We start from the raw sequence: 26,724 nt of genomic DNA, 5'->3' as shown, positions 1-26,724 counted from the left end.
AGGATTGTTGCTGCATATGGCACTAAATGGGGATCAACACATGGAAGAGGGTAGATGCAGCCTAGAAAAACAGTGCATGAAGGAGAGGGCTTGCTGTACATGGATGTTATACATGCTCGAGGGGCTGCACATGGAACAGGAAGAGGGCTGCTGCACAAGGCAAGGATACAGAAGGACATTTTTTGTCTAGGGATGGAAAAGTATAAATACAGAAGTAAATAGGTGAATATTATAAGAGCACACCTGAATGTCCCAGTTCATGAGCCCCATGCTGTCATCACTCACCTGCTTTGGTCGGGCATAGCCAGAACTTATATAAGGTGGCCACATATGTAGAAAACACACACATCCATTTTCTATTCAACATGATTATTAAACTGAATAAAAGAATACATGGATCCGGTTACAAATTGACTAAATGTAAAATGAAAACACTCATTATCCTGGCTACTTACCTTACCTTAGCAAACAGATTCCTTGTTTTATTAAAGAGAAACTGTAACCCAGGATTAAAAGGAACCTGAGATGTTAGACCTATGGAGGCTGCCATATTTATTTCCTTTTAAACAATACCAGTTGCCTGGGACTCCTGCTGATCTCTCTGGTCAGTAGGGCCTAAATACCTGAAACAAGCATGCAGCTAATCTTGTCAGATTTGTCATAGACATCTGATCTTCATACTTGTTCAGGGTCTATGTCTTAAAGTATTAGATGCAGAGAATCAGCAGGACAGCCAGGTAATGTGCATTATTTGAAAGGAAATAAACATATCAGCCTCCATATATCTCTAACCTCGGGTTCCCTTTAAACTTCATCCCAATCAGAACCAGATACCCCCTTTCCCAGGAAAAATCTTTACCTTTTCTCAAATGGGCCGGTGTGGGCGATATTGTGGTGAAACCATTCCCACAGTATGATGTCATGGCTATGCTTATGACAGTCTCCTGTTTGTGAACCTCATTGCATAGTGGAAAAATAAAGGCTGTTGCCAACTGCCTAGCAAGCAGTATCTCCTTCTGTGCATATATGTATTTTAAAAAATCCTTTGAGCATATCAGATTGTTAGTGGGTGCATTTATAGATATTGGCAGTTGGTGGTGTCTGTTTTTTTCTGAAGTCTGCCAGTAGTAAAGATGATTACAAACGGGCTGACGGTGGATCAACTAGCGTGTGTGTGTGTGTGTGTGTGTGTGTGTGTGTGTGTGTGTGTGTGTGTGTGTGTGTGTGTGTGTGTGTGTGTGTGTGTGTGTGTGTGTGTGTGTGTGTGTGTGTGTGTGTGTGTGTGTGTGTGTGTGTGTGTGTGTGTGTGTGTGTGTGTGTGTGTAAACACTAGGCGATATTTTAAACATCTAGGAACAACAAACTTCAGGCATTTGCGAGTCAGTCTAACAGTAGTTAGAGGCAGCCTATCCAGGTGCCACTAACTTCACACACACTACAATGAGAAAACTTCCAGCAACACAAATACAAATGTAGCTAAGGGCAGGTACTGGTGCTTGGACATGGCATATCATGGTTTTCTAACCTCCCAAAATTGTAACACCCCCATCTATCCATGCATGTGTGGGTAAGCAGGCCTGTTCTCTCTTAGCTGCAAGGACAACAGTTTTGAGGACACTAAGTCACAGATGGTTTACCGACTTCAAAAAGATCAATGTCAAGGCAGCTTAAACCAGTGGCTCCCAATGCATGCCTGCCTCACACAGGCCAAGGGTGGTTCGGCCCACTGTTCTGAAGTGATGCATTATGGGTCTGGTTTCTCGCACATATGGAAGGGACAGCATGCAGTTACCTTCTCATTATAGAAGGCAAAGCTGTAGTTTTACCATTGTTATTGGAAAATTAAAATATCGTGAAATTTGGGCCCACGGAGCAAGGAAAGCGACAGTCCCATGTTATACACTGTATAACATGGGCTGTTACTTTCCTTGCTCCGTGGGCCCAAATTTCAATAATATACAGTATCAGATATCACAATAACAATATGACAAACATCAGCCACTGTGCTGCCACCTTCTGACCTTGGTAATTGGCCTCAGTGGTATGAGAATCTCTGTGGACCAAATTTGGCCAGTCCATCTGTTGACATTTCACACTCCATTCATTCAAGTGGCCTGCCACATAGTACAATCTAGGCTATTAGCTAATTAGTGATAACACAGATTCCCTGCTGTCTCCAAGTGTGATCAAATGCAACAAACACATCAGCAAAACTTGACAAGCTAGGAAAAAAATATCTGCAGTTTGAGAATGCTGAGAAATGTAAAAATAGGATTTTTCCTCTATAAAACAACTTGTAATTTTTGTTTAATGGTCCATTAAATGTAATAAGGGGACATCTGGTATGGGTGCCATCTATACACTCTGGCGAGAAAAAAAAATACAACCAAAAGCATTTCAATAATAAAAGTGTCATTACATTGCAGTTTCAGTTATGCCTGCAGCTGTGTTACTTCTCACACACACTGACTATAATTTAAATGTATCAGATGTATCAGATGTATCAGATGTGCTATTTAGTTCCTGTAAAAAAAAAAATTCTTGCTTACATCTGTAATATTTCTCGCTAGCTGTCTGACACAATATTTTGTCTTTAGGGGTAACAAATATTTGAAGGATAATGTCCCCTGAACATATGTAGCCAATCGGTGTTAAAAAATGTCCAGCAGCTAAAATCCTTCCACAGGAAAGTGCTGGTTCTGTGGAGAAGTGCAAGAAAGGCCTCTTCCCGACTGGCCTGTTTTCACCTTAAAGAACATACCGGTACTTTTTAAACTCTGGTCTGTGGTCCAAACCCAGCCCACCAAGCCATCAAATTTGGCCCCCAATGGGGATACAGAAAGTCTATCTGACATAATACAATAGACTGGGGTGATTTCCTAATGGAGGGAATAATGAACGGTGGCCATGACAAATTGATACATCCAATCATGTAGAATGTTTTTTTCTTTATTCTCATACTTAATTGGATGTTTAAATGGAATACAGTATTTCCCTAGTCTTCCCATCACCTTTATTAAATCACTTGCTCAGTATTCTGACTGCAGTCTTTTATGCAAAACATCCATTACACTCTTGTTAGCCAGAGACCATGCAAAGATTAGCAAACACAAAAAAACCCAAAACACCAGAGTATTCAGGTATATCTGTATAAGTGTAGCTCAACACAGATTGTTGTTCTTATTGGGAACGTGGAAATAACTATAAGTGAGTCTGTATGAAGCATTATTGGTGTAAACATAAATAACTTACAACTTCTATATGGTTTTACGGCAACTCTGAGGCTAAGCTACTAGCTACTAGCGTTATCGCACTGCAGTGCTATAATACCAAGTTCCATTTCCAGCAAAGATACAATCTGCCTAGAGTATGTATGCTCTTTTTACTCCCTGTGTTTTCTTGGGTTTTGTTTGGAACTAATTGTTTTCTGCCACAGCTCAACTGACTTATTTCCCAAACCATCCCCAGACTATAGGGCCTGTTTCCACTAGCCGGATGCAATCGCATAGCATCATATCCAGCCGCGGGTGTCTTCTGGAAGTCCAGATGCGGCTGTCTGTGACTGCATATGGGAATCGGATGCATGCTGTGAAAATCTGCAGCATGCCATCCATAATTTCCCCGGGTCGCAACGCATATGAAAATTTGCATGCAATGGAAACTACTTCATTGACATGCATTGGCTTCAGTTTTGGTGCGATGTGAAACAGGCCCTAACTTTGGTAGGGACAGATAAGCTGAATACTCACCTGACGACACAGAAAGATGGATCTCAGCATCGTCCACCAACAACGTGCATTCCCCGATACATCCTCCTGCCAGCGGATACACCCAACGTCATCGCAGTACTTTGTGCAGAGTCGTCAGCGATCTTAAAGATTCATCCACAGTGAAAGTTGTTTTTGACGCACGTTGCCAAACAACACTCGTGTAATCATGCACCTGTACCCACCTCGCAAGATTGCGGAACGGATCCCTCTTCGCTCAAAAAAAAAAAAAAGAAAAATCGCTGGTTGTCGGAAAAATCAGCGCAGAAATCACATAGTGGGTACAACCTTTAGTGACACAAATTATTTAGTGTAAGTTGCAGAGGAAAATGTCAGCACTACACTAGAGCACAATAATTACTAAAATTGCAAAGTCTGCTCTTGTTATACAGTATGTCTCATTTTTCTCAAACTCATTGCTGCAGAGAGGCAGTTCTGTCAGCTGTAAATTCCCTCTTAAGGAAGAATCATGCTAGTCAGACTAGAAGATTTGCACCACATGCAACAAGCAAAAACCTGAGGCTGCAGAAACAAAAGTTTCTAGCTGATATCTTCTTTATTCCCTAAAGCTACAAATTCTTACCAGTAAAAGCAATGCTAGGAACTTGGAGCTGAAGACAAGAAAAATAACAGAACTTAAAGCAAACGTATGACAGCGAGCAGCCTAGTCGGTATGATTACATGCAGGTTTGAACACCTGTAGCCAACAGCTGCATCAAAAGCGCTCTATGGAAGAACTAGAAGTCTGAGAATGTCTTGCTAGTTAGCTGACTTAAAACAAAACCACAATTTTATTTCTGCTGTCTCTAAAATAATACATGAAATTCTGTGTTGAGTATCTCTGCTGTACAGAATTTCACTTAGGTTTGGTACCCTACAGAGATGAGATCTGGTACTCTACAGAGATTCACTAAATTGTGGTACTCAGTGGAGATTCCAATGAAGCGTGGTACTCTAAAGGCAAGATACAGTGGGGTCTCTGTTATCTGGCACAGGGTGGGATTGCCTGATGCTGAATATGTGTAATTTCCATTTTGTATGCCGGTATTACACTTGTGTTTTGCAGTGTGATGCGGTGAAACCAGCCTTCATATACCACCGTGCGTCAACAGGGTCATATGCATAGCATTGCAACCCCCTCTTCCCCGGGCAAGAAGTACGTCGCTGGTTTTCCTGTTGGTCCGCACATGCACGCCACAGCGCACTCCGCTCATTTACACTTACCGCGTCACCCATTGACTTGCATAGCTGCATAATCCGTGCAGTAGACATGGATCATGTAGCTATGCACTGCAGATGTAGAGAATGTGGCTGTTTGGATACTTGCGTAGCTGCCAGCAGCTTTGCTACATTCATTCTGTGTTTGACCTGATGCGGGTCAGGTGAGCATAGACAGCTGTGAGAAGTGAAAAGGTTGGACACCTGGAGCTCTGGTAAGTGGTTTCCCCTGCATGCTGCACTGCAATAATAAGAGAGGGATGCCCCCATAGCTCCCCCAATTACTGCTGAATGGTTGAGTCCTGGTTATATACCAGGAATGTTCAGTCAACAGTTTAAAGATTGAAAAAAAAATTACGAAATCATATACTGTATAAACAACCGTGAACACGTATTTTTAGTGGATTTAAAGTATAAATGAATGCCTGAAACGCATTTATCTGCAATTTACACACACACACACACACACACACACACACACACACACACACACACACACACACACACACGAAGATGCGAGTTGGAAAACATGGTTTTTCATGGGTTAATACATACTATAATAAAGTAGTGAACCAATACTGTGCTTTGGACCTTTGTTCTGATCCTTCTAAAATAAACCCATTCTCTTCTTCTGCAAACATATGTTCCTGTAATTGGCTCACTGTTTATCCCAGAAGGCTGTAAAGAGCGCGAGATAGCTGACATGGCTCCTCCAGTTTACTAGGACTTTTATCACCAGTAGGATGCGTAAAGTGCAATTACGTTGAATCATTACCATAAATTGCCATAATGGGCCCCTGATCAATAATGTAATGTATTTGCATTATTGATCTCCCCTCATTAAAGTGCGTGGACAGTTTCCAAAATTATTTGCACATCTGCTTTCCTTCACCCTGCACAAGGTAAATACTGCATACATTCACTTTAGTTCTATATTTGTGTAGTGCGGAGACATTTTCTGAGTATGTTACACAGACATTTCCCTACACACACATACACACACTGTAAGTGCCTAAACTGAAATAACCCCTTCCCCCCCCCCCCCCCCCCACACACACCTAATGCCTAACACTGATCCACCCTCTAAGTGCCCTACCTTAAAGGGATACTGTAGGGGGGTCAGGGGAAAATGAGTTGAACTTACCCGGGGCTTCTAACGGTCCCCCGCAGACATCCTGTGTTGGCGCAGCCAACCGATGCTCCGGCCCCGCCTCCGGTTCACTTCTGGAATTTCAGACTTTAAAGTCTGAAAACCACTGTGCCCGCGTTGCCGTGTCCTAGATCCCGCTGATGTCATCAAGAGCGCACAGCGCAGGCCCAGTATGGTCTGTGTCTGCGCAGTACACTCCTGGTGACATCAGCGGGAGCGAGGACACGGGCGTGCAGGCGCAGTGGTTTTCTGACTTTAAAGTCAGAAATTCCAGAAGTGAACTGGAGGCGGGGCCGGAGCATCGGTGAGTGGCTGCGGCAATACAGGATGTCTGCGGGGGACCATTAGAAGCCCCGGGTAAGTTCAGCTCATTTTCCCCCGACCCCCTACAGTATGCCTTTAAACCCCCTATCTAATGCCTAACTAACTCCCGCCAAAGCCAAACCTTGTAACCCCAGGGTCTAAACAAGTTTTGGCCAATCGTGTACCTGCATCGTGCCCCCAACTCATGGCTTGGGCACCAGGTTCCCATTAATATATTGCAGTAAAAGAAAAAAGGTACGGGATATCAACCTTATATACAGCCTGTCTCACCTATAGAAAATATGAATGGAAAGAAGGGGGAAGGGAGGTATAGGGAGCACTGAGGCTAGTTACAAAATTACAAAATTTATTGAATAAATAGAGAAAGCTGCAAACAACAAACTTCATTCACACATTCCCTCTTAAAAACAGATCCTGGCCATGGATCTAATGAGATAACCCGCAGTTCCACCAGGAGTGCACTCCTATCAAAAAAGAGCAAAACTGACATGTCAAAATGGTAATTCTTCGGGCCCCAAAAGCAGCTGGCCAGGTAGATAGGCAAATCCCAGAAGCAGGCAGCAAGGAAACAGGTTCTTCTGCACCAGCCTCTTGTTAATGCTCAACCTGTGTGCTGTACGTTGAAAGCAGCACGCCTCTATGCAGTTAGCATGTACGCCCTCATTACAGACTCAATAATTGATGTCTAACCTCCACTCCACATATGTATAGGGCTTTTTGCTGAAGCCCCAAAGGAAAAACACACGTGACCCAGGGTAGCTATATTGCGTGCATCTTTGGACCAGAGGAGCCAAGCCTCAATTGTACAATGTCACTTTGTTGCTGGAGCCGGCCCTTAGATCCTGTGGCGCGGCCAAGTCCGTGTGAGTGCATACGGCAGAAAAGGAGGAAGAGTGGCGGAGGCACGGGGAACGCTGGTGCGGCGTTGATGCGCTGAGGCTTCCGGGTTACGCCTCCTCACGTGACGCGTTTCGTCACTATCCCGTGACTTCCTCAGACATCGTACAATTGAGGCTTGGCTCCTCTGGTCCAAAGATGCACGCAATATAGCTACCCTGGGTCACGTGAGTTTTTCCTTTGGGGCTTCAGCAAAAAGCCCTATACATATGTGGAGTGGAGGTTAGACATCAATTATTGAGTCTGTAATGAGGGCGTACATGCTAACTGCATAGAGGCGTGCTGCTTTCAACGTACAGCACACGGGTTGAGCATTAACAAGAGGCTGGTGCAGAAGAACCTGTTTCCTTGCAGCCTGCTTCTGGGATTTGCCTATCTACCTGGCCAGCTGCTTTTGGGGCCCGAAGAATTACCATTTTGACATGTCAGTTTTGCTCTTTTTTTGATAGGAGTGCACTCCTGGTGGAACTGCGGGTTATCTCATTAGATCCATGGCCAGGATCTGTTTTTAAGAGGGAATGTGTGAATGAAGTTTGTTGTTTGCAGCTTTCTCTATTTATTCAATAAATTTTGTAATTTTGTAACTAGCCTCAGTGCTCCCTATACCACCCTTCCCCCTTCTTCCCATTAATATATACAAGCATCTATTAGACACTTTCATAAAGACAGCATGGAGTTTTCAAGTTTGCCTCAATCTCTTCCACTTTCTAAAATATGCATGCTAGTTGATTTACTGTATGTGTAACCGAGCTGACTGTGTGTGTGTGTGTGATTGTATGACATTACAGCTTAAGCTCCTTTGGGAACAGGCACAATATCCTGGAAATATAGAAGGTCAGGCTCACCACTGTTTGAGCTGCTGGAAGAAACAGACATACATCACATGACTCGGTGTAATGACAATCTTGTCCAATACTGATCTGAGGAAGTGCATGTGGTCTTTGTATGTCATGTGTACATTGTATGTTAAATTGCTAAAGTGACACTGAGCACAGATAAAAGTAAACAAATTGCTGTCTAAAAAGGTTAACCTAAATTCTATATGTCCTTTTTAAAATCACATCTGTATGTTCTCCTATGAGCCATGATTATATAGCTACCATTTATTTGAGTCTGTGATGTTCCAGTCCAGAGCTATGATCAATTCCAGCCTTATTGATTCAGTGTCAGTCAGCAATACTAGCTGCTCCCTGCACTGAGCCCCTCCCTCTTGTGAAAATGATGTTATAAGGAAGAGGATGCATACACAATCACTGAAACAGCATTCCTTAGGTCAGGAATGGCAACTAAATGGCAGATTACAGCATTTCAAATTTGTGTAAAATACTTATGTGTAAAATTTAAAGGTGATGTTTAGCAACACTGAAATATGAAATAATGTGTGTAGCAATTTAAAGGGTACCTGTAACCACATTTAGGGCTGGTTCACCCTACAAGAGCTTTTCTACGTGCTTTGTGATTTTAAAAGCTCTTGCTATGTTCTATGTGTGTGTTCACACTGGAGCAATGTGATTTTGTAAAAATCCCCCATAGCTTTGCATTAGCAAGAGCTTTTAAAATCTATAGCATTTAAAAAGCTCTTCTAGTGTGAATCAGCCCTTAAAGCGGACCTGAACTACAAACTTCCTTTCTGCTCTAAAAGATAAGCAACAGCACAATAAACCTTTAAAGAAAAACATTACTTCGTTACACCTGATACATATCCGGCAATAAATCTGCAGTGTGTTTACTTCCTGCTTTCATGGAAGCAGACATAGGGTTAACTTACTGTGTTTACAAATTAGTTGCTCTGCTGAGGCAGCCAGCTGAGAGATCAAATTACACTTATGATTCGTTACAGATGAGGGGGAATTAGACCAGCTAAACTCTCTAAATACATACAGGGTGGAGTTCTCTATATTTTCCCTCTATCCTGTGCAAGAGTTCAGGTCCACTTTAACATTACAGTGGTATGTGCCTTGAAAGCTGACATACCTGCTTACTGGGTTAGTATGGTTGTGCAGCCACCGACAGTGGCTTCATTGAATTGTTTGGATAAGCACACGTTCACTTCAATAGATGGACAGTAATATCTTGCAGGGATACTATTTGCTTTACGTCACTAGAGCCATGTTTATTTCACCTCACAGAACAACGCGTTCTATGAATCTAGCAATGAAAGGAGAAAAAACACTTAATCTTTCATTAGGAAGTCTTCTAAAAGCTCCTTTTCAGCTGCTGTTCAGTTGCGTGACAGGCTTGTATAAATGCTTAGCACCTTGATAACCACCATTACCCAGAGCACACATTCCAAATCAAGATCTCCGTGTCAAATTCCTGTCTTTCCACATGACTGGAATGCAAAAAAAATAAAATAAAAAAAAAAAAAAAAAATCCTACCTAACCAGTACTGGCAACAGGCCAAGCTCTCTTCCCAAAGCAATAGGAACAAGAGGCCCAGCAGGCTTCTGCTTCCTCCATCAAACCAACGTCAATCTCCAGACTTCCCTCCTCTCTTGCGTATCTTCCACTGTTCAGAGTACAGTGTGAGCAACGGAGACAAGAACATCTCACCTTAGATTCTCACTCTTTAGGGAGCTTCAAAGTTGATTAATAAAGCAACAGCATGTGCATAATACATTATGCATTAACGTCTAATACGTGTATTTTCTTAGCAAAAAATGTGAATAACCTTTTCCCAGCTGAAGATATTATTATTCAGCAGATAAAGTACCAAAGACCCATCACCTATCATGATTTTGCACACAATTTTCTATGATGTACAGTTTCAATATCATTATCACCAGGATTACAGTGTAAGGGGGGTAAAGACAAACCATAAAAGCTAATCTCCAGCAATATGATAATTCAATGAATAGATCCCTCTCCCTTCCACTTCACTAAAACTATAGATGTCCTTTTTCAGTGTTCAATGCTGCTGCTACCTGTAGTCCCCTGATGACAAGGCGGCTGTCCTCTGCAGAGTCTAATAGCCGCCACACCCATTGCCAGTTTCTGTAGCTCTGGTCCGTCATTGTTTAAAATCCCAGTTCATGTAGCCCTACTTCCCTTATCACTAATATGTCAGTTCCTGTAGTTCTACCGTAGTCCTCTATGACTGAGGGTCCAAAATATAGGTAGAAGGCTGCGCATCCCTGACCCAATACTGTACAATTGAATGGTTAATCGCTGTGGCGCACACCGCCCCCCCTGGACTAAAATGTACGCCCGCATCCAAACAATGCAATACTGGTCTATGGAGAAATTTTAGCTTCCATCATAGTTTTGCATGCAAAAATATAATATACTGGACATCTGCACCAACGTTGAGGTAAATCTCCAGAGCAGATGTCCTAACACTAAACTGACCTAAGCGCTCACCAAAATGGGCTGCAACTGAATGACTCATCACCTCATATGCACCGCTTAAATAGCTCAAATACACACTCAGCAATCAGACAGATGCAAAACATATGCAAAACTAAACTAACCATGCAAAACAGGATAGCACAATGGGTGCTGCTAGCCTGGTAGTTACAGAACTGTGGAAACAAAATATAGGTAGAAGGCTGCGCATCCCTGACCCAATACTGTACAATTGAATGGTTAATCGCTGTGGCGCACACCGCCCCCCCTGGACTAAAATGTACGCCCGCATCCAAACAATGCAATACTGGTTTATGGAGAAATTTTAGCTTCCATCATAGTTTTGCATGCAAAAATATAATATACTGGACATCTGCACCAACGTTGAGGTAAATCTCCAGAGCAGATGTCCTAACACTAAACTGACCTAAGTTAAAAGCAAATGTCTTTACCCTGGCAGCAGCTATGCTAAAATGTGTAACTTACATTCAATACAGACAGCAGCAAACAAAGCAAGCGCTCACCAAAATGGGCGTACATTTTAGTCCAGGGGGGGCGGTGTGCGCCACAGCGATTAACCATTCAATTGTACAGTATTGGGTCAGGGATGCGCAGCCTTCTACCTATATTTTGTTTCCACAGTTCTGTAACTACCAGGCTAGCAGCACCCATTGTGCTATCCTGTTTTGCATGGTTAGTTTAGTTTTGCATATGTTTTGCATCTGTCTGATTGCTGAGTGTGTATTTGAGCTATTTAAGCGGTGCATATGAGGTGATGAGTCATTCAGTTGCAGCCCATATTGGTGAGCGCTTGCTTTGTTTGCTGCTGTCTGTATTGAATGTAAGTTACACATTTTAGCATAGCTGCTGCCAGGGTAAAGACATTTGCTTTTAACTTAGGTCAGTTTAGTGTTAGGACATCTGCTCTGGAGATTTACCTCAACGTTGGTGCAGATGTCCAGTATATTATATTTTTGCATGCAAAACTATGATGGAAGCTAAAATTTCTCCATAGACCAGTATTGCATTGTTTGGATGCGGGCGTACATTTTAGTCCAGGGGGGGCGGTGTGCGCCACAGCGATTAACCATTCAATTGTACAGTATTGGGTCAGGGATGCGCAGCCTTCTACCTATATTTTGTTTCCACAGTTCTGTAACTACCAGGCTAGCAGCACCCATTGTGCTATCTTGTTTTGCATGGTTAGTTTAGTTTTGCATATGTTTTGCATCTGTCTGATTGCTGAGTGTGTATTTGAGCTATTTAAGCGGTGCATATGAGGTGATGAGTCATTCAGTTGCAGCCCATATTTGTGAGCGCTTGCTTTGTATGACTGAGGGTCGGTGCACATCAAGAGCGCTTCTAAGCCCTTTTTAAAACGTTTGTGCTTCAAAAAGCACTTGGCTAATGTATTTGAATGGGATGGAGCACACCAGAGCGATGTACTTTTTCCCCAAACGCAAATGTGGGTCCTGCAGCATTTTTGCTGATTTCTGAGGAGATTCAGCCTCAATGTTAAAGTGAACCTCCAGACTAAAAATCTACTCAGCAGGACTGAAAAGGCTTGGTGTTTCTTTAAGAGTTTCACAGCATCAGAACTTTGTTTTTCTTACCATAGCCTCATTTTTAGCTGCAAAGAAGCTAACGTCCGCCTCATCAAAGAAAATTGACCAGGCATTTTCCCCCTGATGGTGTGCAAAGCATAATGGAACTTCTGATGTTGTTGTTCTTTTGCTAAGCAACTAGGAGGGCTGATCAGGACACAGGACAATTGGAACTCTGTCTCATGCTCCCCGTCACCTCCTTTCAACCAAAGAGATGGCTGCCCTCATAAAATCACAAACCTTTGCCTGTTCTTTTAAAATGGGGTGGGTAAGAGATTACATTATCCATCTATTTTAATTAAGTGGAAAATCGCTCTGAAAAGTGCTAGATCAGATCGATTTTCCAAGAGTTTTTTGTTACAGAAGCTGTTCAGTTATAGCTCTATTGTAACAAAAAATAAAAAAAAACGCTACACCAAAACGCTCCAAAAATCGATAGGCATGCTTAGAAAAGGCACATGCCTAGAATCGCCTTAAAAAAAAAAATCACTTCAAAAAGCGCTCAGCGTTTGCTCTTTTGCTAGCGCTTTTTTGTGTGCACTGGCCCTAATATGCCAGTTCCTTTAGCTCTGGTCCTCTAGGACTAATATGCAAGTTCCTTTAGCTCTGGTCCTCTATGACCAATATGCCCGTCCCTGTATCTCAGGTGCTCTATAACTTGTATGCCAGTTTCTGTAGACCTGGTCCTCTAAGACTAACATGCCAGTTCCTGTAACCTTGGTCCTCAGACTAGTATGCCACTTCCTGTAGCCCTGGTACTTTATGACTACAGTAATATGAGCGTTCCTGTAGCCCTAGACCTACCACTAAAATGCACAGACCGCCCACTGCCAATGTAACCCTGGCCCTTTTCATTTCACCACCGAGTGGCTTTCCCTCAGACTTCTGTCTTGGCACAAGTGGCACAAAATGTATTTAACACACACAGGCCTAGTGCACACCGGAGCGTTTCCGCTGCGGTTTGCGATCTGCTTGCGGGTGCGGATCCGCTAGGGTAATGTATTTCAATGGGCTGGTGCACACCAGAGCGGGAGGCGTTTTGCAGAAACGCATACTCCCGGGCTGTTGCAGATTTTGGATTGCGGAGGCGTTTCTGCCTCAATGTTAAGTATAGGAAAAACGCAAACCGCTCTGAAAAACGGCACTTCAGAGCGGTTTGCCAGGCGGTTTTTGTTACAGTAGCTGTTCAGTAACAGCTTTACTGTAACAATACATGAAATCTACTACACCAAAACCGCTACCCAAAACCGCAAAACGCTAGCTGAAACGCTGCAGAAAAATAAGAAAAAGCGTTTCAAAATCTGCTAGCATTTTGCGGATCTGCTAGCGGTGTTTGGTGTGCACTAGGCCACACACACACACACACACACACACACACACACACACACACACACACACACACACACACACACACACACCTTGGAGATATTATGGGGGGGGTTAAGCCAAAAAGTGCCAAATTCAGCAGGGTGACCTGACACGTGAAAAATTGACCTTTGCGTGTTTCTTTTGCATTGCACACAGCCCTTATTGGAAATAAGAAATCTATGTTTTTGCTTGAGTCCAGGTACTTTAAATGAAAAACAAAAACTTTTTTGTCACTTTTTTTTTTTTAAATAATGTTTAACAACAATGCATTTATAGAGGATCTAACTGCCCCCCTTATGAACACTTTAATAAGCACCTGAACAAGATAAAGTGAGCTGCAAGGAAGCATAGATCTTCTTAGTCACCCAGTATTATATCAGTAAAACCATAACTTTAGCCAATCTGTGTGGACACTACTCAAAAGTGGCAAAAATTAAAAAACAAAGTTTGCTGCAAATCTGATTTTAAGAGAAACTCCTGCCCTTTGTAGACATCCCTCAGTATGAAATCATGCAATGGTAGGTGGTGCCCAGGCCCTGTTCAGGACAAACTTTAGACACATGCCTGAGGAACCAACACTAATCTTCGGTCTGACCCGGTGATTTTGTCAACTGTTTTATGCATATACATATTTTGTTTCCATTGTAGTGCTTATCAGATTACCCATTTGATTTGGAACTCTCTACTTTTTATCTTTTTAATTAGTTTGCAGTATCCCATTTTATTTTAGTTCTGTTATTAAAGTGCAACAATCATTCAATCCAATTTCGAGGGTATGATCTGGCAAGAAGACGTACTCTCAAAGTTCCAGCCTGGTTGCCCTAAATATCTGCCAATATTTGTCAGTACAAATGACTTTTCCAATATATAGTGCCTACAGGCCACACACCAAGTCTGCATCTTCTCTACCTCTAGCTGTCATTGTTTATGATGAAATGCCAGTCCTGTGCTTTTCTGACACACTTGAGAATGTTTTTGTTTATATAAAATGTGGTATAATTTTCCACAATTGCCCATCTCCAGATACCAATCTAAAAACACAGATCCAGGAGTTATTTTTTATGAAATAATTTTTTATAAAATAAGACTTCCCTATCTATAAATCATGTCTTAAAATTCTGCAGATAGGTTCAGTTAGTCAATTTCAGACTCTGCGAGTGTGGCTGCTGCTGCATCATCCTACTGTTCAGAATACAAGGGGGCAGGCGCAGGCTGAATTTCTCAGGAAAGACTGCAGTCAGTGACAGTTTGTGATGGAAAATGTGACCAATGCCTGGAATCCCAAGCAGGTCCTTTAAAAGTGATATTTTTTTACATCAGTTAATCACACTGCTTCTACACACACACAAAAGCTGCACAACTGTGAACCTACACAGGAAAAAACATTTGTACCTGAATTACCTTTTCAGATTGGAGTCTATTAGACAAGACAAGGTACTAATAAGCCAAACTGCTTTAGCAAAAATCATACCAGCTATTTTTTAAGTATCTATTTATTTAAGTATTTATATAGCGCCGACATATTACGCAGCGCTGTACAGAGTATATTGTCTTGTCACTAACTGTCCCTCAGAGGGGCTCACAATCTAGTTCCTACCATAGTCATATGTCTATGTTTGTATCGTGTAGTGCAGAGCTCCCCGACCCTGTCCTCAAGGCCCACCAACAGTACATGTTTTAGTGGCTGAATAGAGTACTGGTTAAGGGCACTGCCTTTGACATGGGAGATCAGGGTTCGATTCCTGGCTAGGGTCAGTACCTATTCAGTAAGGAGTTCAAGGCAAGACTCCCTAACACTGCAAGGTGGCCCCCTGAGCGCGTCCCAGTGGCTGCAGCTCTTGAGCGCTTTGAGTCCGACAGGAGAAAAGCGCTATATAAATGTTCAGATTATTATTATTATGTTTTGCAGAAAACCACAAACATGCACAGGTGAGGTAATTAGTGTCTCAGTGTGGATTTCCACAAAACATGTACTGTTGGTGAGCCTTGAGGACAGGGTTGGGGAACACTGGTGTAGTGCATGTATCATAGTTTAGCACCAATTTATGGGGAAGCCAATTACCTTATCTGTATGTTTTTGGGATGTGGGAGGGAAATGGAGTGCCAGGAGGAAACCCACACAGACACGGGGAGAACATAAAAACTCCTTGCAGATGTTGACCTGGGGGGGATTCGAACCAGGGACCCAGCGCTGCAAGGTAAGATCGCCAACCACTACGCCAACTACATATCTCCATAACTCCATGTAACGAATGGGGAATTATTTCCGTGGTCAGCGCACAGAACGCACGCCGACACTACGGAAATCCTCCACAAGCGTGTAATAAGAGAGAACCCAGCTATGGTGCTATGCACCTGTAGAGGGAGATTCCCACCGGCAGATGGAGCTGTGGAGTGTAGATGAACACAGCCTCTGCACGGCCGCAGATGCCAAAGGGGAATTGTACGAGTTAAAGCAATGCAGGGCAAGATAGCCCTTAAAGAGAGAGAGAGCGCAGAGACAGAATGTATGTGTGTCCACCAATCTAGTCACCACCCAGCGACGGTGAACACACAACAACGGAAACCAAGTGGGAACGCAATCGCAAGAGTGGCGATTGCTAACAGCGACACAAGACCGAAAGAGTACAGATATAGAATGTATGTATGTCCACCAATCTAGTCGCCACCCGGCAACGGTGAAACACACAACAGCAGAAACCAAGTATGAACGCAATCGCAAGTGTAGCGATTGCCAACAGTGACACAAGACCGAACTAAACTGAGCACAAGTGTAGAAAAAGAGCACAGAGACAGAATGTATGTGTGTCCACCAATCTAGTCACCACCCAGCGATGGTGAACACATAACAACGGAAATGAAGTGGGAACGCAATCGCAAGACTGGCGATTGCCAACAGTGACACACGGCCGAGCAGGACAGAGCACGAGAGTAGCAAGAAGGCACAGCAAGCAACAACAATCAGAACATCAAGGAAAATAACAAACGCTAGCTAAACACGAAAACCGCACTCATTCGCAACAGCGAACGCGTTTAAGCACGATCACCGCGCGTTAGGCGCCCAGTGATAAACGTGCCACCCTAACTGACCTACGAAACACAAACATGATATAGAGGACGTGAACGCTTGCTAAACGGTTGCCTCACCGAGCCTACAGCAAGCGTTTGTACCAGACACGACAGACAGATGGGGCTACCAGTAGCAACCGCTGCTCCGGGTAACACCCCTAAGGCAGAACACAGAAGGAACCAACGCTTCTACCGCTAGAGCGGATGCGATCCAGACAGACAAACAGATGAGGCTACCAGTAGCAACCGCTGCTCTGGTTAGCACCCCTAAGGCAGAAAACAGAAGGAAGCACTGCCACTACCACTAGGGCTAACGCAATCCAGACAGATGGAGCAGCCAGTAGCAACCGCAGCTCTGGCCTACACTCCCAGACAGACAGAACAATTTCCTGTCAACCGTCGCTGGCGACAAGACAATCGAGCCAGAGAGACAGAACAAGGCAATACAGATAATACAACCAGACTGCACTAGAAGGGATGCCTAGTGCAGTCCCCAGGAATACTCTAAGATAATCTTTAGCAAACAATAGCAAGGCTGACACACTCCAGGAGAGTTAAGCAGAACCAAAGCATCATGACCAGCAAGAAATTCTGGGAAGAAATGGCTTTTATACTGCAAGCCATCAGAGGAAGCAGCTAAGCAATTTTCATGACAAGTATATGCAAATTCCTCACCAGCAGAGCAACTCTGAAAGTTGCAAAGCGAAGACAGGTCTCTTTTCCAGAGACCTGCAACACTCAGACCTAAAGAATGGTCAAACAGCTGTCTGCCTGTGCAGACAGCTGAGCGGATCATTACACACCACTTCTCTAAAAACCAGTTACAGTAAGGCAGGAGTCACACTTTCCAAAAATCCACTTCCTTTTCCACAATGTGAAAATGCTGCCCAATGCACAATCACAGTGAAGTGGGAGCAATGTGTATTTTTCCCACAGCAGTAAGTGTGACCCCTGCCTATGTGGTTAGAGGCTGACTCTTATCTACCATTTTTGTCATTTGTCTAGTTTTAGAAAAAGCTTCATTTTATTATAATGTGGCTTCTTATTGCATTACTTGTCTTGTTACTTTATGATACTCTTTTGCCTTTACACTGTAACTAGATAATATGCAGAGTGATAACTGTCCGAAACGAAATATAATCAAGAACCAAAGCGAACAATGAACACCATATGGAGCGTATGCAAAAACCTGCGATGAACTAAGTAATGAGTTATGAGTATGCCGAGAGAAATGACAGTACAAACACACTGTTTGCTCTTCGAAAATGGCATAAAATGTAGTTATGCGATTACTCCTGTCAAACACAGCAAATGAATGAATCAAACATACATACAAAGAAATGGACTTACTTTACTGCAGTAATAAAAATCATTTCTTGTACATTTAACAGAAAACTAGCACTATAGTCTCTTATCAGCGGTCTCTAAAACACACATGCATGGTTTCATTTTGTTAAAAGAACAAATCTATTCTGCATAGCTGGATTCGCAGATTTGCTTTGAGCTATCCAGGAGTCTGAAATATTAGAAATTGAAACAGGTATCACCATTTACAAGCACAGGAAATGTGCTCCTCTGCACAGGTATCATACCTGTGCCGATGTCAAAAACCCTTCAGCAAACACTAAGTATGAGCTTTGTAATTTGCTCAAGTACGCGTGGCTTGCTTGTATTTTAAAACACAGCTAAAATGAGTAACATGTATTGTGCACTACTTATCAGAGCCTAATTTTACCTCACAACTGCTGTAAAAGAGATGCAGGCCCATTTGTAATTCACCTTTTCACCTCATTTTTCTCCTAAGAGAGAATTTTTCATCTTTGATTTATAATAAGTTTTTAGCACTTTGCAGGGTACAAGTACCAAAAAAGCAGTTGAAAAAGTACTATCAAAATTATTTTGAGCATGTGTTTGCTTGCTGGTGGTTTAAAAGGCATTTTATTGACAAGTTTGAAAATTTCATCGAGGTGAAAAAGTGAATTGCATATGGGCCGCAGTGTCCAAATGGCTGTCCTAATGTAGATTGCCGCCCCTGACATGAATCTCTGTTGACACGCTTCCTGTCTATGGAACGCGGTGGCCGGGTGACGGCGTGACACGCATGGTGCGCACAAAGGGCGGACCGGGAGGACTCTGGTGGGTGTGGCGGCATGGGGCGGACAGCCATCACACACAGATATATATTTAAGAATAACCTAATGCAAATATTTCGATTCTAAATGATGCCTGTTCCTGATGAGGCGGCCGATGGATATCGGCGAAACATGTCAAGAAATTAGGCACCCACTATAGCCAGACACCGACTCCTCTAGCTCCATCTCCACCGCCAGCATCACTTGGACTCTGATGAGTTATGGCAACTCCGTTTACCAAGACATCAGCCATGGAGGGTTAATGTTGTATGTTTGCCTGCTTGCAACTTGCCACCCTGCATGCTCCGCGTCACGCTTCCAGCCTGCTATATTGCATGGCCTTGTGACAAGCTAACTTTACATGCTGTGGATGAACTTGTTGCATATTCTTTCATCTGGAATTCATGCCCCTGTCCATAATTGGCTACTGTTTCACCATATAAGGTTCTGCGACTGAGGACTTATATGGAGTTGGCTTGGAACTTGCACAATAGGCTGCTCACAACGTGATTATTGCCTGGTTGGATGCAATTGATCTGCGATTGGGATCCATGTGTATGAACTACCGGATATATTGAGCAAACTTTGCAGCAAGGAGTATTCATTGCCATACTACTCAGGATAATTTGCTCCCTTATTTAGAGCTAGTGTGCTGGGTCAGGTTCAAACAAGATAGGGGACTGCAGGCCCGTTATATTGGAGTATAGGCAGTCTGGCTAATTTTAGCTGTATGTGTTATATATACATGCGCCCAAGAGTCAATCCTTACCCTAATTAATATGTTAAAAGGCATTTTATTGAAAAGTTTGAAAATTTCACCTAGAAAAAAACTGGGGAAAAAAAAGTGAATTACATATGGGCCCTGGGCCCAGTTGTCCTTTCGGCTATTACTTGACAGCAACTTACATACATATAACTGACAGCAACGGATATATTTCAGTTTTGACAAGAAGAAGAGATCATAAGAAAATGGTGAGCTTCTGAGAGGAACTAGTGGAGAGAAAACTATGAAATATTCATTTGCAGATACAAAATTTGTTTACGGTATTTTAAATCATTTTACTCGGTTCAGGTTCCCTTTAAAAACTCATTACAAGCCCTAAAGTAGTTGTTGTGTGACTTCTGTTATTATGGTGCCCATACATGGCACAATTTTTTCATTTATTTTCGATAGATAATTTTGTTCGATAATTCTGTTAGATCAAATATGAAGATTTTTTCAACATGTCCAATTAGATTTTGATTGAAAAAAATTGAATAATCATTTGTTTTTCTTGTTTAAAAATATATATATATATATATATATATATATATATATATATATATATATATATATATATATATGTATATTTCCAATTCAATTGTTTTGGTCGAATAAACGGGAACATTGAACGTTTTTATTGTACCATTTATGGGCACCATGAGACTGCAAGATGGCAGCACACAAACTACAACATCTCTCAGAAAGGGACAGCCTGAAATAATGACAGCTTGTGTTGGAGGAAGTGGCTGGTGTTGGAGGGGGGGGGGTCCTGACCAGGTACTGTAAGGGTATAGTCACAAAAAAAAGCACTGGAAAATGCCAGCATTGACCTGCACTTGCTTGGCACCAACTGGGACTTTTAATAGCCACTGGCTGCCACACGAAGCTGGGGTTGACTGGCTTCCAGCAGAGATGACTGGTCCTTGTGATTTCCCTAGTGCTAGCAAGAAATTTCCATCAACTCCTTCGCATCTCATTTCCACCAGCAGGACTTTTCGCAAAGCCAACCATGTGAAGCTTTTAGTGCAAATGGCCTCACTGAATACATTGGAGCTACCATGTCCTAGCAGTCCTAGAAGCACCAATCAGGGCTCACTCTCTGTGTATGCTAGTCCTGCCAGTGATTTATCTGGTATCAGCTAATGAAAGAGCTTCTAAACAAATGGAAAACAAGCGGAGCCCCTCACAGGACTAGGAAAACATTAGAGCCTGGAGTTTGGCTTTAAGTGTTCGTTACAAAGCTGATGAGTTCTGCTGCTTTACTATATCAACTTTGTCAGAAAGGTCAAGTGAGATTACAAAAGGAATTGGTCCAGAGCAATGAAATACGCAGCTTTCTACATTACCCACAGATTTATCAAATTCCCTACTGAACTTTTCAATCGTTAAAAGATAAGGCTGTATTTTTGTGCCGTTCTCGGATTTCACCTTCTATAATTCACTCAGAAAGAGATGTTTTGCTTTTGTTGAAGATTCTCCTGCACATGGTGGGTGGCTAGCTACCATCCAGGACCGCACATAATGGTAATGTTTCATTGTTTCTATTAGCTACTGGTCTGTAATCCATCACAGACCTGTAATAAATCACTGTGGCAATCAGGTTAGGCACAGCTGGTCCAGAAATAAAACTTTCCATAAGCATCCCCAATGTGAAATGCTTCTTAGGTCTCCTTGCCACTTTATTCAGCAAAACTAGGTTTCTAAAAATGTGGTAGTTCTGTCCATTTTGCTTCATTAGGCGTAATATGGTTACCACTTTGTTTCTACTCACTCCATGCGGGCAATGGCTAGGAGCCAGATTTATGCAGCGATAGCATGTTTATACCCACAAGTAAAGTGAACCCGAGGTGTGAGCGATATGGAGGCTGCCACATGTATTTCCTTTTAAACAATACCAGTTGCCTGGCAGCCCTGCTGATCGATTTGGCTGCAGTAGTGTCCGATTACACCAGAAACAAGCATGCAGGTCATCTTGTCAGATCTAACAAGAATGTCAGACACATCTGATCTGCATGCTTGTTCAGGGTCTATGGCTGAAACTAGTAGAGGAAGAGTATCAGCAGGACATCCAGGCAACTGAAAGGGAAATGTATAACTTTTCTCAAATAGACCACCAGAGACATCTGTATGGATGATATTGTGGTGAAACTCCTCCCACAGTATGATGTTAGGGCCATGGCCTTGACAATTCCATGTTTCCCTATGGCTCAAGTGGGTGACATTACAGTTTAAAGAGGAGCTGTTAGGTATAGGGTCTCAGAGAAAATAAACACATATATCAGTAGCTAAATATTGGCTGTACTTACATTACATATGCATTTCACTGTCCACGTTTGGATTTCACAGAATTTTTATATAGTATATGCAGAGATTGATGCTCCTGACAGCTCATGGCAGGTTCCATGATTGTCTGTCTCCTATGAAGCCAAATGTGTCGTCATGTCCTGCCTGCTTCCTGATCACAGAAAAGCTCGTACTGAATAACACAGTGTGCAGTGAATATTAATTAGCCATGTGGCTAGGAACAATAGCGGACTCCTGCAGTGTACTCTGCCCGGAGAGTTAGCTGGACTGATTACAAGCTGCTGAAACTCGATCCTGTAGTCTCATTAGCAGCCGAGGGGAGGGCCCCAGAATGCTTTGCAGTATGGTATGCGGCTTGCGTCCTGCTTGGGTCTAACAGCTTTGCTGATAAGCACACATCAAAGGTAAGAGAGATTTTTATCTTCAGTAATGCCTTTTTGGCTTCCTTCTAAACTGTTTAACACAGGAGAATAGAGGTTTAAATTAGCTTCTGCAGCCTGACAGTTACTCTTTAACAGTGTGCTGACCAGGAACCTGTTATGGGGTAATGGCCATTTTCAGAATGGAGGACAGAGAATTCCATTACAGTGGACAAAAAAGGCTCAGGAAAGGAGCAAGGGATTGATGAGTAAACTACATGGGAGGTAAGTATGGCTTGTTTATGTTTATTTTGACTTTTCATTTTCAGTTCAGGTTCTCTTTAACTATATTAAAGATAAAGGGTCTTCAGAGAGCTCCATATCCCGAACAACCCCCCATGAGCTGCCAAAAATAATTTAAAAAAACAACAACTGCATGTTTTGGTTGTATTCTATCATACACATCTGCATCTGACCTTCATACTTCACTCACACAGCCCTTTCATTTTCACACATAGATGCATAGACAAGACACCTACTGTGTAGCTGAAGCTAGCACTTAAATGTACCCGTACTGTATATACAGTCCTATCTGGCCATGTGTTTGGTGGACCTCAGCTATGAGCGGAAACAACCTTCTCACACTTCATGTTTTCTTCATACAACCAAATATATGTAATCATACAATAAAAAAATACTAGTATTTTTCCTATTTATAGTTCTGTGTTGCACATTGATAGGAAATGATTTTACAAGTCCTTACAGGTGGTCTCCAGCATCTGCGACCTACTCCACAGATCACTGAACCTTGAGGAGCAATTGCTTTAGCTGGCATTTATTCAAACAGGCATGTCAGATATTAAGCTTCTGCTGACCCAATCTACCTTCATTTCCCTTTCAATTAAATTTATTATGCATAAAAATCAAAAGCATTCAAAAAGCACAGTCTTTTCAATTTACTGCTGGAGTACATTTTAATTGAAGCGTGTTTTGGAAAGAATATCAAATCCTGGTGCTATTTACTTGCGAGGAATGGGCTTTTAGATGATAGCATCTTTATAAATGGTTATTTAGGATAGAAACCAGCCAAAGAAGCCAGCTACTCATAAACCTGCCACGCTGCTTTAATAAACGGCCTGCAGAGATGTAACGCTGCCTTTGAGGTGCCCTGCTTGTAGGCACGTTTGCTTTACATACAGAGAGGCATAAAGCTGCAATCTGCTATTGTCTTTCTCTGAGCAGACAGAACCTGTTTCGGTTTGCAAAAGCTTCAAAGGGATTAAAAGAGCACGTCGGAGTCTCATTCCTCCCAGGTCGTGGCATACTTTCCCTAGGGAAATTTTTATTGTGACGGTGTCTAAAAACACTAGACTGGATCAACGTGTCCGCGGGAATCACAGTCAAATGGTCAACACAATACAAGAAAACATTAAAAGGTTTATATTGCAGAGTGGTTTAAATTATCACATCCCAACTGTTCCATTTCCCATGCAAACAGGAAATGTGCTTATCTATTCCTCCCGGTGCTCACATTTTGCCGTGCTTAGACAGGCTGACAGACATGTAAATGATGTTCCATCTTTTATGCACCTTTAAGATACTGCATGCACTGTCAAGCACAGGAACCAAACAACATCCCTCCTCGGGGACGGCATAAATAACTGCCTCGTCTGTTCTGTTCAGTCACGCCAATCACAGTCATGTCAGGGAGTTACACTAAATTATTTACCTGGATCAGGTATTCCGTGGTTAAGGTGCCGCCTGCATACTTTCTGCTTGCAGAATTCGAGAAATAAAATGTGCTTTTCAAAGCCTAAAATGATATTTTATGTACCGCTTGATCTTGCATGAAAACAATCCCTGGCAAGCTAAATAGAGGGATGTGTATAAAACATAAAAATATGTGAGGTGTATGCAGCTGAGCCACTGTCACATAATATTAAGTGTGTACCTGCTAGAGGTCATTTACATTCATTACTCTAATTAGCTGGAGGTGATAAATAGCAATAGAAGATACATAACTCAGTGTGGTTGCTGTAAGCTCAAAATTTTCTATACAGTATACTGAAATGACATGTTAATCTGAATGGTATTTGGTATTCCATATTGCTGTTGTGCAACTTTACATAAACTAAAGCAGCCCAATATCGCTAATGGTGTCCACACATGATATCATTTTTTCATTTGTTTTCAATTAGATAATTTAATTATTCTGTTAGATTAATTTAAAGATTTTTCCAACATGTCCGATCTTTTTTTACTGAAAAAAAAACACACACAAAAAAACGGGATAATCGTTAGTTTTTCTTGATCGAAAAGAAAACATTATTTTCGATTAGATTGTTTTGGTCGAATACATGGGAAAATGGAGCATTTTTATTGTACCGTGTATGGGCACCATAAGTTATACTACCATATGATTATTTCATTCATATGATGATGTAGAAGTAATAGAAGACATTGGAGGGCCTGACCTACCAAAGTGGCTCAGTACAGGGTAACAAGCGGAACCATCCAGTAGGGTTTGAATTTCTCCCATGAGTATATTGTAATTTGCTACCTTGGATCCCCATTAGTCTGGACCAATAAGAAGCTTTATGGTGCCCATACACAGTACAATAAAAATGTTAGATTTTCCAGTTTATTCAACCAAAACGATGAAATCAAATGAAAGTCAGATGGAAGTGTATGGTACTTCAAAAATAGCTTGTGATATTTTTTTTTTCCGATCTAACATAATAATCTAACTAAATTATATAATAAAAAAAATAAATTGTACTATGTATGGGCACCATTAGCAATTTCTGGAGCTCCTGAGCAGTTGCAGAGGGACTGTGGCAAGTATGTGTCAAGCTAGCAATACAGACAAAGCCAAAAGTGACTGTTGCATGAACGATAATTTTTGGGCAAAAAAAAAAAATAATAATCTACTGGGATATTTCATGCAAGCCAAACACAGAGAATTCATCCTTGAATTGATGCAGCTTTACCTAAATCAAATACAGGATCTTCTCAAAAAATAAGCATATTGTGATAAAGTTCATTATTTTCTGTAATGTACTAATAAACATTAGACTTTCATATATTTTAGATTCATTACACACAACTGAAGTAGTTCAAGCCTTTTATTGTTTTTCTTATTGATGATTTTGTCATACAGCTCATGAAAACCCAAATTTCCTATCTCAAAAAATTTGCATATTTCATCCAACCAATAAAAGAAAAGTGTTTTTAAAACAAAAAAAAGTCAACCTTCAAATAATTATGTTCAGTTAAGCACTCAATACTTGGTCGGGGACCCTACTGCAGAAATGACTGCTTCAATGCGGCGTGGCATGGAGGCAATCAGCCTCTGGCACTGCTCAGGTGTTATGGAGGCCCAGGATGCTTCGATAGCGGCCTTAAGTTCATCCAGAGTGTTGGGTCTTGCGTCTCTCAACTTTTCACAATATCCCACAGATTCTCTATGGGGTTCAGGTCAGGAGGGTTGGGAGGCCAATTGAGCACAGTAATACCATGGTCAGTAAACCATTTACCAGTGGTTTTGGCACTGTGAGCAGGTGCCAGGTCGTGCTGAAAAATGAAATCTTCATCTCCATAAAGCTTTTCAGTGCAGTATCAGATTTAGGATTGGCACACCTTGCCGTGGGTGGTTGGGTGCTCGACCTTGATGTAGAAGCAACATCAGTTCAGCACAAACGATTCAAGGTCGGTTGGCACACCAATTCAAGTTTCCAAGCACATTTATTGAATGCACAGCATGACAATTGTTTCGGGGCCACAGAGGGTCCCCTTCATCAGATAAGTTCAGCAGATGGAAGCATGAACCCACTTTTGATCCAGAAACAGCGGCAGAAGCGCCTGACCTGGGCTACATGGAAGCAGCACTGGACTGTTGCTCAGTGGTCCAAAGTACTTTTTTCGGATGAAAGCAACTTTTATATGTCATTCGGAAATCAAGGTGCCAGAGTCTGGAGGAAGACTGGGGAGAGGGAAATGCCAAAATGCCTGAAGTCCAGTGTCAAGTACCCACAGTCAGTGATGGTCTGGGGTGCCATGTCAGCTGCTGGTGTTGGTCCACTGTGTTTTATCAAGAGCAGGGTCAATGCAGCTAGCTATCAGGAGATTTTGGAGCACTTCATGCTTCCATCTGCTGAAAAGCTTTACGGAGATGAAGATTTCATTTTTCAGCACAACCTGGCACCTGCTCACAGTGCCAAAATCACTGGTAAATGGTTTACTGACCATGGTATTACTGTGATTAATTGGCCTGCCAACTCTCCTGACCTGAACCCCATAGAGAATCTGTGGGATATTGTGAAGAGAAAGTTGAGACACGCAAGACCCAACACAAGCTTAAGGCCACTATCAAAGCATCCTGGGCCTCCATAACACCTGAGCAGTACCACAGGCTGATTGCCTCC

General features: G+C 42.2%; 1 protein-coding gene and 1 long non-coding RNA gene across 3 annotated transcripts in view; one reads left to right on the top strand and one right to left on the bottom strand.

Moving 5' to 3' along the window:
* CRIM1 (cysteine rich transmembrane BMP regulator 1) overlaps positions 1–26,724 on the bottom strand; it is a 982,593-nt gene that overhangs the window by 844,028 nt on the left and 111,841 nt on the right. Inside the window, exon 1 of one of the 2 annotated variants that reach the window (XM_068232130.1) lies at positions 860–981. The exons of the other annotated variant lie outside the window; for it this stretch is intronic. Within the exon in view, the coding sequence (XP_068088231.1) occupies positions 860–923 (64 nt within the window). The 5' untranslated portion in view covers positions 924–981. Of the gene's footprint in view, positions 1–859; positions 982–26,724 lie in introns of those variants that run through there. 2 annotated transcript variants of the gene reach the window in all.
* The window catches only part of LOC137504120 (uncharacterized), a 77,161-nt gene that overhangs the window by 48,200 nt on the left and 2,237 nt on the right, over positions 1–26,724 (top strand). The gene's annotated exons all lie outside the window — the stretch shown is intronic.

Source organism: Hyperolius riggenbachi, chromosome 4, assembly GCF_040937935.1.
Source record: "Hyperolius riggenbachi isolate aHypRig1 chromosome 4, aHypRig1.pri, whole genome shotgun sequence".
Taxonomy (NCBI): Eukaryota; Metazoa; Chordata; class Amphibia; order Anura; family Hyperoliidae; genus Hyperolius; species Hyperolius riggenbachi.
This window is presented reverse-complemented; position numbering and strand designations above follow the sequence as displayed.